General features: G+C 40.7%; 3 protein-coding genes across 3 annotated transcripts; 2 read left to right on the top strand and 1 right to left on the bottom strand.

The window, feature by feature from the left end:
- Nucleotides 1-631: 631 nt before the first annotated feature.
- Nucleotides 632-4461, bottom strand: LOC122760014 (serine/threonine-protein kinase WNK1-like). The gene is made up of 4 exons (XM_044015077.1): nt 4320-4461; nt 2701-2873; nt 2193-2249; nt 632-2078 (listed from the first exon to the last, which is right to left on the bottom strand). The coding sequence occupies exons 1-4, from the start codon at nt 4354-4356 to the stop codon at nt 1647-1649; spliced, it is 699 nt and encodes a 232-aa protein (XP_043871012.1). The 5' UTR covers nt 4357-4461; the 3' UTR covers nt 632-1646.
- A 538-nt stretch (nt 4462-4999) lies between these two features.
- Nucleotides 5000-9923, top strand: LOC122760013 (zinc finger MIZ domain-containing protein 1-like). Its single transcript, XM_044015076.1, has 6 exons — nt 5000-5064; nt 5168-5236; nt 5323-5555; nt 5665-5822; nt 6493-6750; nt 6846-9923. Exons 2-6 carry the CDS (start codon nt 5208-5210, stop codon nt 6951-6953), a joined length of 786 nt encoding a protein of 261 aa, XP_043871011.1. The 5' UTR covers nt 5000-5064; nt 5168-5207; the 3' UTR covers nt 6954-9923.
- A 1300-nt stretch (nt 9924-11223) lies between these two features.
- Nucleotides 11224-15188, top strand: LOC122760012 (peptidyl-prolyl cis-trans isomerase A-like). The gene is made up of 6 exons (XM_044015075.1): nt 11224-11448; nt 11633-11663; nt 12949-13037; nt 13117-13213; nt 13891-13966; nt 14962-15188. The coding sequence occupies exons 1-6, from the start codon at nt 11296-11298 to the stop codon at nt 15095-15097; spliced, it is 582 nt and encodes a 193-aa protein (XP_043871010.1). The 5' UTR covers nt 11224-11295; the 3' UTR covers nt 15098-15188.
- Nucleotides 15189-15579: the final 391 nt, after the last annotated feature.

The raw sequence follows: 15579 nt of genomic DNA, 5'->3' as shown, positions 1-15579 counted from the left end.
GCAAGGAAGCAGTGAATTGAAAGTGAAAGGACCCTGAAGTGTCCTCTGTATTCTCCTTTTCTTTGTTTATTTATTTGTTTTGACGTTTCACCCTAAATCTAATGCTGCCCAACAACAGTTTGTCAACAAACGACAATAATCACAGTGTTTCCACATCGAGCACCGATGTGTGTGTGTGTGTGTGTATAACAGGTCCGTCGAGAGAACACACTTTTGTTTTTTTTTGTTTTTTAAATAGAATAATTATCATTAACAACAATGTACATCATTTCAACCCAAACGTTGAAAACCAACCGTGTGATGAAACTACAAAACTGAGACATTAGTCAGTGAGTTTGTGTCTGTTAAACAGCTGCTACACCTCCAACGACATGTGTGTGTGTTCAGGTATTATCATGTGTGGGTGTGTGTATGTGAGACTGCTAGCAAACAATGCTGACAAAAAAAAAACCAAAAGAAAACAACGAATGGAATTATCATCTCTGACATTTTTGAAAAATAAACACTAACTGTACAGGGACTCTGATATTATTCTGATAACAAGGCCACTTTTTTTTCCTTTCATGCTTGGGATTTTCCTACTGTAAAGGTTTTTCTTTTCTGCTTTTATTGCTTTAAATGGCAACAGAGAGGAGGCGGAGGAGGAGGAGGAGGAGGACGGAGGGAAGGAGGAGGAGGAGTCGTGACACAGACGAGATGTTCGCGGGAGCATTCGTCACGTCTGTTAAGTGCTTTTTCAATAAACGCTCCTGACGTAAGCAGAGGGAACAGTTTGGTGTTTGGCTTTTATACAAACTCTCTCTCTCTAACTTGTCCTGCCATCGTCTCTCCATCTCCTCCTCCTCCTCCTCCTCCTCTCTGAATGACTTGTCAGTACCGAGGAGCAACAACACACAGAGAAGCTGCCACGACTTCTCTCACGACTACACCGAGTGCTGATCTGTGGAATTTTCTCACTTAAATGAATTCACTTTGTTCTCGCTGTCCTATCCTATTGTGCTTTTAATGGTTTGGGAGAAAAAAAATGTGAATACTGAACTGGACTGTTTTCACTGACGATAGTAATAATCACAGATCTTTTCATATCAAAGCCTTTTAGCGGCAGACATTCACATCACCACCTTCTTCCCGTTCAACCTTTCATTTTTATCCTCCCACTGCTGTCTACCAAAAGACAGACAAAGTGTGTGTGTGTGCGCGCCGTCATGTATGGACTTACAAACTCCAAGTGTGACCCTGTCATGAAAGCCCATACACGGCACGGCACACAAACATAGTCACCAACACCAGTCCCATACCCTGTCAGAACCTCTTTGGCCGTTCAACATTGCACTCATCAGTCTTTTCCTTTGTCCTCGAGTATTTGGCAGCCATCACAGGCCCGCGGTCGGTAAACAGCAGGTGGGAAGATCCGATACATGGCTGCGTCTGCAGCAGCTGCACACCCGCGTACGAAGTAAAGCACAGGTGATCGCAGCCGCCATTTCTCCCTCCTCTCCTCCATCCTGTTTCTCCTCCACTCGGACAGATCAGCTTCTGACACTTTACCCACTCCAGTTCTAGCTGTCCCCTCTGGCTGAAACGCTCCGCTCCACACCAGTTCAGGCCAGTCGGGCAGTGATTCACAACGGCCCTCACCCCCAGCCCTACGTGGTCCTCAGATTGGGTCCTCCTGGGTTGCTGACAGACTTCTGCAAAGCGTTGGTCACATGGAAAGCCTGGAATGGCCCCTGCCCGGGAATATGGCCCTGTGGTGTGGGGTAGGGGCCCAGGGGCTGGGAAGTGCTGACCAGCAGAGGTCCAGGCTGTGCTGCAGCCTGGTGTGGCGTTGGCAAACCTGGACCAGACCACTGTGCGCTGTAGGCGGGGGTGGGGTTGTAGTGGATGAATTGAGGCGGCTGGGGTTGGGGCGGAGTGGAGGCGGCGGGGGCGTGGCTCAGGGAGCCCTTGCGGGCGGCCACAGAGGTAGAGGTAGTGGTGGTGGGGTTTGTGGGGAGGTGTGCAGAGCCTCCGATGCTGCTGGGACACAGCTGGCTGGGAGCCGAGTACTTCCTGCCCAGACCTGCTGACTGAATGACCTGCAGTGACGAGGAAACACAGCATAACACGTTAAGATTTCTAGACAGAAAGTACATGTGCAAGTACTTTACAGTACTTAATGCCCAAGAAATATCAAACTTGTTTGGACTAACCTCGTAGCTGTGTCCCTGTGCTGGAGCTTGCGGCAGCTGTTTGGCACTCCTCTTACCCTGGAAAAGATGATTTTGTTATTAATTCTTGATCACATGACACAAACACTCTTTAGAATGTTCAGAAATCAATCAATAACGACTGGGATATGCTGGGATACATTTAGGATGGATATTAAAAATTGCACACAATGAAATTGACTTAAAAAAAGTTGCCAAATAAAAACCTCAGCCATTTTCCTTCAAAATAAAATAAATACATTAGAGCTTGAGGGTTGGGTGGAGTATAACATGAGAATTTAGATTTGGGGAAATACTCAAAATGGCAAAATGGACGCATGCCATCAGAGCAGATTTAAAGACGTTTTGCCTGAGGTTTGTTTACTCCATCAATCATTTAAAGCGTTTGCTTTCATCGTCTTGTCTTTTTAAAGTAACATGAAGCTGGTGAGTCAGTGTCGACAGAACATTCTCCACGTCGGTTTGGAGTAATAACCCGGCGGTAAGTAACCTGTGAGAGGTTCATGGCGTCTCTGGCCCAGTTGTCCACCAGTTTATGGAAGTCGTCGGTGAAGGTTCCTTTCCTCTGATGCGGCACCGTCATGCTGGAGGGCAGATACTGAGAACCCGTCTGACTCTGGCACAGGCCGCCTGAACCGCTCACGGCGTTGGTGCTGTTCGTCCCTGCGAGGACAAACACAGAGCGAACCATGTGAGGTATTATTCAAATAACAACATGGAGCTATGGTTACATGGGTCAATGGGAATGTCTGTCCAGTTGTGTCCATGAAAAGGGGGCTGGTTATGTGGTGACTGGAAGATCAGCAAAGTCGACATGGTCCTACAGTTCTACGGTTTAATTCTTGATGATGGATTTAATGATGAACAAACAACCAAAAATCTATGAAAACCTCATTAGTTTATATGTTTTAATTTGACACCAGAGGAGCAACGCTGGGCAATCTGTGAAGACATCTGACATGGCCAGTAACTGCTGTCGACCACTTTGTAAGCACCATTCTTGGGTGTTTCGATTCACTTTATGACCACTAGGTGGCACTCATGCCTCGTAATGAGAAGGTGGAAGTTTGCCAAACCCTCAGAAACCCATCATGACAAAATCACTGCAAACAAAAAAAAGCACACACTACAAACTATAATATACAGCATGACGCAGAGGAATAGACCATACTCTATGATAGCAGCACCTTCTCCATACTACTCCACATTCAAGTCTATTTCTGCATGTTAATGCCTCACTACCAAGCCATTTCCCACCATCTCTTTGCTACAGAATAAAGCACATAGTCTCAGAATGTATGTATTCTCCATCAATCTAATGTACAGACAAATACACTGTTTTATCATAGAATAAAGAGCTAATATCATTATGTGTAAGAAATATGAAGATTATGACCCTTGACAGCACAGTATAAGAACCAAGAGCAGATGCAGATTCCTATGCAGACGAATGGAAATCAAAAAGCTATGCTGACAAAGATGATGTCAGCTGGGAAACATTCATATGATCTGCTCCGATCACACACACACACACAAGTAAGAACATAAAATGCAGGAATCAGCCCAAATGAAAGGTAATCACATTGTTTGCCTGGCAGAAAAACTGTCACATCATGCCAAATAAAATGGAGTAAAAACAATAAACGTGAGGTCGAATGGAGACGCTGAGTCATGACTGACTGCAGCAGCATGGAACTCTGGGCAACGTAGTCTAGACCACAATTGCCGTGATAAGGGAGAGGAAAGGGAGGAGGGAGGAGAGAGGGCAGAGAGACAAACAGCTGTTCAGGTGAGTAAATGTGTGGTTGAGAGTGTGTGTGAGGGCTTGCAAGTGCATGCACTGTCAGTTTGAGTCTGCATTGACAGATCTGTTCAGTCATTTCAGGTAGAGCTACGCAATCTGTGATCAAAACATTCTTTTTTTTCCCATTTGGTCTGAAACTGACTGAAACGACTGAACTGATCTGATCTCAAATCTTGCAGAGGGTCAAACATTAAGTCTACAACAGGGCGTCGGAGAGCAGGAGAAAATACGGGAGAGCAAGTGCAAGGATGGAGGACGGGAATGGATGGAGGGAGGGAGGAAAGACCAAAAAAAGAGATAGTTACTACACAGCTGGTTGCAGGGGCAGACTTTTTTCACCATCTTCCCTGTGCGGCCCGGAAGACAACGATTGGAGGATTGGGAGAGAGTCAAAGTTAAACCCCGGCCACAACAGAAGCAAAGTGCAATAAATCCAACTCATTACTTGTAAGTAGTTCATAAACAAATGTTGCCCAACAACGTCCTAACAGAGGTCACGGCCTGTCACACAGCGCAAATTATACACGGAGTGAACTAGGGCTGCACAATATATAGGAAGTTGATATCAGAAACATGACTGATCACAACAAAACAAAAGCAAGAACACATTTACACTGTGTACTTACTCCAAGCAGGGATAGGCATCGTTTCCGTATTGATTTATGAACACTTCAAAAAGCATTTAAAAAAGACCAAAGTTGACGTAATTTGACCACAAAGTACAGAAATATGTTACAGACTTAAATGATAATTTAAATTCCAACTCTAAAAACCTGTTTGAGTAGTGGAGGGTACTGTGAACGCAGCTTGGCTTGCATCCATGCCCTTTTTATTTGCCAAAAGGAAAACAACAGTAATGTTGGCTTGTGGTTGCTATGGAGGATGAATATCGATGGATCACATTTTCATCACAAAACTTATCGGCATTATTGTATTTCACATTTTCCTGATATCGTGCAGCCCTACTTGATCTGCTTTGCAGTGCTTTGATTTGGAATCATATTTACAACTCAACTGTGAGCGGGGGACATGGCGATGTCCTGTATGCAAGTAAGTACATCCAGTTTAGAAACCTCGCAGTATTTGCCCTGTTTAAAGTGGTTCACCGTAATCTCTCGCAGTGCTTTAAGCCCTCTCTCTCTTCTCTCATTAGTAAAACAGCATTGTTAGAAGGACTTGAAGTGGACCAGTACATGTGGGGAATCTTGAACGCCATCCAAAAGTAAGTCCACGCACGATAAAACACATTTGCAACGCAGATACCATTCCTCGTGTCTGAAACATTTGCTTCCTTCTCTATGTCACCAGCTCGGAATTTGAGGAAGTGACCATTGACCCGACATGTAGTTGGCGGCCTGTTGCTATCAAATCTGACATCCACATCAAGGAGGATCCAGACGGACCACTGGCGAAGAGGTTTAAGACTATGAGTCCCAGCCAGATGATCATGCCAAATGTGATGGAGATGATAGCTCAGCTCGGCCCTGGACCCTCGCCGTACCCGTCTCAACAAGGGAGCAACAGCGAATACAGCAGCCAAGGTAACCAGGCAGTCACTGCACAAAACCTCTCCAGCAAGCTTACAAATAATCTCATTAATTGTGACACGTATACTCATTTATTGATTGATTGATTGATTTTGTTTGCTAGGCAACAGTTACCACGGGAACTTTGATTTCCCTCACGGCACCCCTGGTGGTACATCCATGAATGACTTCATGCACGGCCCCCAACTGTCTCATCCGCCTGACATGCCCAACAGCATGATGACGCAAGACAAGCCACTCTCACACAATATGCCTGACTCAGTAAGTTCTATATATATATTTTTTTACTTTTATTTGACTTTTACAACCTTGTAATAGTTCATATCATCTTATTTGCAATGCAATTTCCACCTTGGTAAAGACTTCATGGTCGCAAGTTCAACTCCACCCCTGGCAGGTTGTACTCAATTCCCTTGTAAGTCGCTTTGGATAAAAGTGTCTGCTAAATGACATGTAATGTAATGTAATATAGTAATAGCTTGGTAATTACAATCACTTGCTTGGATTTAATTTAATTTAATTTAATTTAATTTAATTTAATTTAATTTAATTTAATTTAATTTAATTTAATATTAGCAATTACCATATTATTTAGTTGTAATTGATCCTCCATTATGTTACCAGAAAAAAAATGATTACCACTCAGGGTTAGGGTTATAATACTTATAATACAGCTAAGCTTAACCCTTTTTTGTGATGTTACAACTGTTTAACCCTAGAAAAAAAATAATGAAGTTATCATAATTATTAGGGATGGAGCGATACCACTTTTTGTGTCCGATACAACACTGATATCACAAACTTCTATCTAACGAGTATCTACAGTGATTTGAATCAGTATCGGACCGATACTGACTGATACCGATTCCCATCTCTAATACTTGTTAGAGCAATAAATAACAAAACTGAATGTGTCCCTCTCACTGTGCAGATACCTCACTCTGCCAGCAACGACCCGTCACATGGTCCACTGCAGCAGAGCTTACATGCGTCTCCACACCCTGGGAGCCAATCAGGGCAGCAGCTGCACCACGGCGGGCATCCGCAGCCCTCGCGACAACCTCCACCTCCTCAGCAACAGCAGCAACAGCAACCTGGCCCCAACAGCCATCCCCATGGCGACCTCACCTTTAACCCCTCCAGTTTGGACAGCCAAGCTGGTTCGGACATGCCCGAGCCATCTTTAGACGTGAGTCCTAACATACAGCTGATATTATTTTAAAAGCAGATCTTTATCATTCTCCGTTTACTGAACAAGAATCGTGTCGCTCTTCTTCTTCACAGCTTCTACCAGAACTCGCAAACCCAGATGAGCTGCTGTCGTACCTGGACCCCCCCGACCTCCCCAGCAATAGCAACGATGACCTTCTGTCACTCTTCGAAAACAACTGAGGCGATTCAGACACACACACAAACTTTTTCTGACTGCCTGCAGTTTCCCTGAGAACCCGGAGCGGTCGCTCAGTACTTGATAAACACAAAGATGCACTCCCTTTCTCTTCTTCCTCTTGTACAGTTTTCATTCGCCAGCGCAGATTGACTGAAAGAGGTTCAAACTCAAACACACAGTGGGAAGCTCACCCCGCGGCGATACCTTTGAACTGTGCAGCTATACTCAGTTGATTTTTTTAATGCCACACACATGTGTATGTGTGCACATTAGAAACACATTGTAGCATTTTCTTTTTTTATTATTATATTTTGTTTCCTTTTGAGAAGAAAAAGGAATTAAGTGTAAACAAAATTTAAAACAAAAAAAAACAAAAAAAAAGAAGAAGAAAAAAAAAAATACTTGCGCTATCTGGCCAGTGTGCGTTATGTCCATATTGTTATTCCAATCTGAGAGGCCACAGCTTCCTGGTGTCACAGCTCCATTCCCCCGACTGGTCTGGTTAGTCGCAATGTTTTGTCCACCACACAACATCTAAAAAGCACAAGAGATTTAGGCAATGCAAAAAAAAAAACAAACAAACAGAAAATATACATCAGTGTGTACAAATGAAAATCAGTTAGATCCGTGTATATCTGTCCTTGTCAAAAAAGTTTTATAAAAACAACTTTTGCTCTTCTGGCAAAGAGTTTTGAGAGTGATCGGCTTCCACTTTGTCTACAATTGTGATACATACATATTTTTGTCAAAAAGAGATCCAACCCTGCTTTTCACTCGTGTAAGGGTTAACAACTGGAATGGAGAAGATTTTGGCCTCACTAAAAACAAACAAACAAAAAAGGTTTATATTAGATAACAAGAAGAGCATATGTGTGCTTCTACATATTGTATAGTGATCATCCTCCTGTACAGCGGAGTGATTTGGATGGAAATGAAAAGATTGGGCTCCTTCTGACCATTTACTGCTTCCTGCTCTAACTCCTTCTGTGCCCCTTTGCTCTGCATGAGCCCCATTGTTACTCGGGTCAGCAATTTTTGCAAAGTTGCATCTCTTTCCCTGTTAAATGATGTGCTGTTTCAGTAGTCTACAGAAGTGCATGTGTGCCAAGCCCTTGTCTAGTGCTGTTCCAAGTGGTTTTAAAAAAAAGAAAAAAAGAGAGATATAGTGTGTTTTTTCTCAGTTTGCTGTTTCCACAGCGTTTCCTTTGTTTGTTTGTTCTTGATTTCTGTCAGATTTAGTATGATTTATTTAACACTAACACTGAAGGGATAATGCCGACATCAGCGATACATTTATCATGTGTTTGCCAGATATACGGTATTATATATTTTTGTTGTTTTTCTATTATTTTTTTTTTTTTGTCGCTGCATAATTAAAAACTATCCACAAATTATTTGGGAAACTACGCAACATCACCAAAGTTAGAGAGATGAGAATGGAGATGTTTGTGTTGATTGGTCCTGCGTTAGACTGTGTGTGTGCGTGTGTGTGTGTGTGTGAGAGAGAGTGTGAGGTAATATTGATTTCAAAGATATAGGAGAGGACAAATACAGTTTATCCATCACTGCTGTTCAAGAAGTGTTTTTTTTTTAAGCAGTATTGGTGCCAACATTTAGCCACGTTTGTTTTCATTTTCACTTTTTGAGAAGAGTGCTGTTCAGTATGCAAATGTATTATTTTTGAAGAAAATGCTATTGTACTGTAAATATCATTGTGAATATTTTTGTATCATCTTGGTAATATTTGTCCTTTGATCATTAGTCGTCCAAACGTAACCACATTTGCTCCAGAACTCCCATCTGACCACTGACTCTGTTTGTAACCAGCGTACGGCGGCTGCCTCGCCACCTGTCCAAACATCTCATAAGCTATTTCCTGCAAGTCATCGTGCTTTCTCGTCACTTTCCTCCCGGTGTACTCTGTCTTGCACTTGTCCAGTATACACAGTTTTCCCATCTTCCATGTGGTCTCCTGTCGAGGTGGATCGTGTCGCATCATTTCATGTTTCAGACCTTAAGCTCAGTTTGAAGCAATATTTTTCTTCCATGCTCAGATGTGTTTGAATCAAAAAAAAGAAAAAGGAAAGAAAAAGGTCACTGTCGTGTACTCATGAATATATGTTCACATTTTTTATCAGTGAAACCAAACAGTGATTTAAACAGTGGTTTAAAAAGATGTGGTATCAACTGGCTTTCAGTATATTTAGTGAGCTATGTGAATATCATAATTGTTGCTAATTGTCAATACGCAGTGGTATTTTAAAGATATATCACCACCATATTTTAAAGAAAATCATCATATTGTTTATATTTTATAGAAAAATGAGACCATTTACATTTTTTATCCCATTTTGTTTTGGTAAATTATTTTGTACTGCTTTTCTTATGAATCTGTAAGGCTAGAAATCCAATTTCTTTCAATTTGCAGCATTTGACTGATTTAACCACCCCCTGATTTGTGTCAGCGTTATTTTAAATGCCTTTTACGAAATATGATTTGTTCCACTTCAGCACACTGACGTTTCCCATGCAGACATCACGTTTTGAAAGCAATTCACTGTTTAAAAAACAACAACAAAAAACAAACAACTATCCAAATTGAAATGTTTAATCCATCCCACTGAATCCACGATGCTTTATTTTGGTCTTACTTTGAAGTGAGCCACTTCAGTGTATTAGGCAGCACCCCGAATCTGTAGTTGCACAATCATGATACAGGGCCATTTTTCCCGGGGGATGTTGTTTTAAAAATAAATGAATAAGTTCAAAAACAAACAAAAAATACAGAGAGGAAGGGCACGTCTGTCACTCTGGCCTGGAAAAAGGATGCTGAGGGCAAGGCTAGGTCAAACGTCCCAAGAATGCCTGTATATATGTAAATGACTGTAGAGACATGTGAACAGAAATGTATTCATTTTCCCTGGGAATGTGCATTGTTTCTTCAGAATAATAAAAAGCTTGCAACCCCTCTACTGGAAGTGGCTGAATATGGAAAATGAAACTTGTTAGTTAGTGTCTGTGGGTATCTTGGCATTTTTGCCCCCCCCCGTAATATACTTTCACCTATTTTTTTTCCAAGGGGAACTGAGACAGCTATGTAATATTTAGCCTAAGTGTTCTCGTCTATCACTTGCATACTCTTGAGATGCTAAAGCTTAAAAAGAAAAGAAACCCAACAACATCAAGGTTATGGAGAAAATCACTTGGTGGGGTAGGAGAGAGGAGGCAGGAGAGAGGGAGGGACGAGTCCAGAAGATTGTAAACAAATCCATAGTTTGTACGATTTTTGATATCATGAACAGCTGCAGAAATGATCTACAATCTGAATCATGCAATGTGGCCATTGTCTCTATGTTTGTACATTGTATGTACAATCATTTCATATTCTAAACTGGTCAGAAAATAAAAGGAACTAATTGTGATTTTTAGTCTTGCAGAACTGTATGTAGTTAGATGATGTGACAACCTAATATTTATCTAATAAATATGTATTCAGATGATACCCGCACGTCACTGTGGTCTTTTCTTTTGTGAAATGGCAACATAGGCAAGGACGAGGTGTAAATGATGGGTTATCAAGGGTTTTTTGAAGTAGGGTTGGAATTAAGCATAAATAAAGTATTTCATGTGCCGAGAAGCAGCCAGAGACAGCTCAGTAAAACATGTCCTGTCAGCTTAAGTTAATTCAATTTTAAGAGTATGTTTGCTGCTTAATCTCACTTTAACACAGCATTTTCCGGCAAAAATTGAAGATTATATTATTTTGTAAACAGCTCACTCCTTGCACCAAAGTCCATAGAGGAAATTGTCAATTTTAAATCACAGAAATCCACAGAATTCTTGACTCTCGATCCACTGCTGCCTTTATCAGCATGTTCAGTTGTGTTATAAGTGTTAGGTTTAGGGTTGTGACATGGTTTACCATCATTAGAGGATGCACATGGATTTGTTGTGTCCTAATATTCTGATCATACTCCTGTTGTAAAGGTCCAGGGCATATGGAGTACTTGATTTACCCACAAGATGGCAGCATAATCCACAATAGGAAATCATTGAGGTTGAATGGATGTTATATGGATTAGATTATGCAGACAAAGTATTTATTTACAGCCAACTTTAAAAAATTGTGGGTTTTTTTCTATAATATTTTTTTTGTTCATCATGTGTTCTTTGTAAAGAATGAAAGCTGAACACAAAGGAAAAAAAAAAACGTTTTCTGCGACTGTGTGTAAACGTAATCGCGCGATACTTTAAAATAACGCGTTTCCGGGTTCTGCTATTGCACATGTAAGTGTAATTTCCACGTCCTTGCGGTCTCGTCTTGCGTGAAGGAACGTTTGAGTCATGTTGCTTTTGTCGAATAGAATCAAGTTGTGTTCGCTGGCGTTTACCGCCGTGCGTCTGTGCAGCAGCGGCGTCGCAGCTGCCAACAACAACCCGACCGTTTACTTTGACATTGCTGCAGATAACGAGCCTCTCGGCAGAGTAACCTTTGAGGTAAGAGCGGTCAAAATCATTAAAAAACAAAATCATAATAGAACACAGGACTTAAGTGCTGCCTACCTGTCGATGCTTGTGTGAAAATGGCGCAGTTTCATTTTAATTAACGTTTTCCTGAGAACCACCTGCTCACACACACACACACACTTATGACCCTGGACATTTCATGTTTCTGTTGCAGCTCAACGCTGACGTTGTGCCTAAAACGGCAGGTAAGACATTATTTGTGAACTCTGTTGTGTACATTATTTGTGTATGTGTACTCAAATACAATTACTCAAATTGTACTCTGAGTAAAAGTTACTTTCACTTTTAATAGCTGTAGTTGGGGGTCTCCTGTGTTGTGGTAAATGAACACGTAATTAATATCAAACTGTTATCAAGTTTATTACAGTGTAACAACAAAGTAGAACATACGTTATAACGTAATTATAGTGTAGACCATCTCATAATATGTACAAATAATACAGCCATGGTTGACCATCCTTTTCCCCCTTTATCAATAGTCAGAATGTACAAATTAAAACAGAGCAAGGTCACAATTACTGTGTCTTCTATGTTATTCTGCGTATCATGATTTTTCTCAGGAATGGATTCGATTTAAAATGTAGTAAAGTTCAAACAAACTAATACTTAAGCAAATGTTCAATTATAGATTTTAAGAACTACTCACAAGCACAAGTAAAACTTGTTTGTCAGAGCCACAGGCTGATCCAAGGAATGTTGACTTTTAGTTATTATGCTGGAGACAGACTGGACAAGACTAAACAAGACTTAACTGCAGAGTAATAAATGTCTCTACTAATTCTTTGTAGTTGGGCAGTTTCTTTGCAAAGCTTTGGTAAAGATTTACTTTCTTGGCAATGCAACAAGTTCCAGAAAAAACAGTATATATTTTGGTTTGTGGACCAAAGAAACATTTTCTTTACACTCATGGATCAGTATTGTTAATTGGGAAACTGAATGAAAGTGATATTAATATATATTAATATCACACAAACAGTGGAACTATTCAGCTCTAGTGGCACAGGAAACACTGATAAGGAAGAGAGCAGGTAGGAGTTCTCCAGAATTTATCAATGTATTCCGTCCCACAAACCATTGTTATTATGTCAAACATCAGACACGTCATGACCAGGTTCTACAGCTGAATTTGATGTCATAATACTTGTGGTATAAAACAAAAACACAATACATGTTGTTGTAGTATTAGTGATGGTATTTATGGACACCGGAGCAACGATTCCATAACAATATATCTTACATCAATTGCAATATTACAAACATAAAATATACATCACACTTTGAGACACAACACAACACAATTGCCTCAGATTTGTGAAACATTTCTCTTTTACAAGTGTTTAAAACCACAATTAACTAATTCATTCGTCTAATTAAAACAAGGAAAAATGAATTTTCTGCATTTTGGTGAATGTTGTTCACTGCCTTGTGTACAGATTTAAGGAGGACCTAACACTAACTCTTGTTTCATAGAAAACTTCCGGGCGTTGTGCACAGGGGAACTTGGTTTCGGTTACAAGGGATCAGTTTTCCACAGAGTGATTCCTCAGTTCATGTGCCAGGTAGGTAGGCCTCGCTCTTTCTCTTTTTGTGTCCTTTATGATCGTTACAGTGTAATTACAGTGTGATCTGTGTTTTCAGGGTGGTGATTTCACAAACCACAATGGGACTGGAGGGAAGTCTATCTACGGATGGAAGTTTCCCGATGAGAACTTCAAACTGAAGCACACTGGACCTGGTAAATGTGTCTGATGTATATCCCACTGTTTCTGTGAACACTGCCAGTAGCGATGGAGGAGAACGCAGTGCTGTCTGGTTTATTTATTCCGCAGTTTCCACTGGTCACAGATATTTAAGGATAAGATGAATTTTCAGAGGTCATTTTCCAGATGTGGAGAGTCTGGGTATTTGATCATTCATCTAAGATGGTCTGTGGGTTATGATGGAATGTTTAGGGCCAAACTGTCTCCTCTTGTGATGCTGCAGGGACTTAAATATATGCGGTGTTTGTGTTACAGTCCTGAAAGGAGGTGCTAGTTCAGTTGTTTGTAACCAGGGCTTGAAAATACTTGAGTGTACTGAGTCCAAAAAACAAAAAGTCAGAGGACAAGGCAGGAATGCATATTATTGGCATGTAACACTAATTGCAATATTAAATTCTGAAAATTATAATTTAATTCATTTCATTTTTACATGTTTTCAATTGTTTCACCACCAGGTGGCAGTATTGTGTACAAAAAATGCAAAATAAGACTCAGGAATGTTGGTTGGTTCCCTAAATTGGCCAAATGTTTTAATTAATGTGCTATTTAATATAAGTCATTAATCCTTGCACCATAATGACTTATTTGCACGGTTTGATTTAAAATATGTTGTATTTTGTTTTAGACTGAGTGTGAATTTGTTGCTTTGTAGGAATCCTGTCCATGGCCAACGCTGGAGCAAACACCAATGGATCCCAGTTCTTTATCTGCACTGCTAAAACAGAATGGTATGTACTGATAAAGTGCAATCGGGTTATTTCTGTCCAAGTGTGTTGAAGAATCAATATTTAGCTTTCAGTTAGAGATGTTGAGTTTGTCCATTGTGAGCTATTTAAAATGGTGTCCTCTGTAGACCTCCTCTTATATGAATATAAAAGGCTTATTCTCATTTACTTTTGAATATATATATATTACATGGGAGGCCCATGTTGCTCAGTCTCTTAAGGTACAAATCATAAATGCTGTGTTTTCTTTCTTAAATATGAAGTTGACTCTGGATTTATAGGGACAGTGAGCTGCAGGACTTTTAACTGTGAGCAGGAAAAGTAGCTTGGCTGTGGTGGTGACAGTGAACATCTCAGAGACTGCTAACATTTAAAATGTGAGCTTTGAGTTTCAAACCACATGGAAAAAAAAAAAAGGTAATTGCTACCCTGATGCCGTTTTCATATATTTTAGGTTGAGTAACAGGGATCTGAAGAGAAAAGCACTTAAATCCACCACCAGAGGCTATACACGTATCAGCATGTAACCTTGGCATGTCACCGACTCTTCAGACTCTCAGACATTATGAAGGAAATAGTCATGATTATTGTATAAGTAATTCAATTAAAAATAGTAAAGTGTCCCATTTGCAGTTGAATAGCTTTGGTACAAGACCAAACCTTACAAATCTGCTGCTGCATCTACGCTGCTTGTTATTTTAGATGCTTTCCCCCCCCTAAAATATGGGTTTAGTCATGTCCAGTTATTGTTAAAATGTTTGAAAGGGTGTTTTTGTTTTTTATGCCTGCAGAGAATTATACTCCTGTATTGAATTTGTATGTTTTGGCATCAGCGCTCGATGTGATCAGATTTAATAAATGGTCTAAAATAGTACAACAATGGTAGAAAATAGTGGCATCACAGAACAAACAGCCACAAGTCAAACCGCTGTCGGGGGCATCGCGGATCATCTCACTGTATGAGGCAGTGATAACAAACTTTGTCTTTCTCCATTCAGGCTGGATGGCAGACATGTTGTCTTTGGCAGCGTGAAGGAGGGAATAGACGTGGTCAAGAAAGTGGAGTCTTTTGGTTCACGGTCTGGGCGAACCTCCAAGAGGATCACTATCACAGACTGTGGAGAGCTGAAGTAGACTTCGATGAGCAGTGGACACGGTCCTCGTCTCATCTCCTGCTGTACTTTCAATACCTCTCACTCCTGACAATAAAACATCTGGCTCAGTTGCTCAGTCAACTAATGCACTTATTCTCTAAAATGTGAACTTGCCACAGGACTGCAGGGTCCTGTGGCATTTAAGAGACAACTGTTTTTTTTTTTTGGGTTAGTAATGGGCAGTAATTAAAAAAATAAATGAGTTTTTTCTTAAAAACGCAAACATCTTTGTTTCATTAGCCTGACACAATGCTCATGAAATACAGGCGTGTCCTTTTACTTCAGATCAATGTTTTTGCTCTCTCATTTTTTTTTATAACCCACCTCCTCCTGGTTTTCTCATCAGCTTCAGTTGACCCATGATCTTATTCTACTTGTGTATTTACTCTACCGACGTCCGTATAGAAAAATGGAGCTCTGCAATGTCCGATCTAACGGCTGCCACGCGGGGAAGCATCCTGT

The sequence above is a fragment of the Solea senegalensis genome, unplaced genomic scaffold, assembly GCF_019176455.1.
Source record: "Solea senegalensis isolate Sse05_10M unplaced genomic scaffold, IFAPA_SoseM_1 scf7180000012842, whole genome shotgun sequence".
NCBI lineage: Eukaryota > Metazoa > Chordata > Actinopteri > Pleuronectiformes > Soleidae > Solea > Solea senegalensis.
The sequence above is the reverse complement of the archived record's forward strand: the minus strand, read 5'-3'. Positions and strand labels throughout refer to the sequence as shown.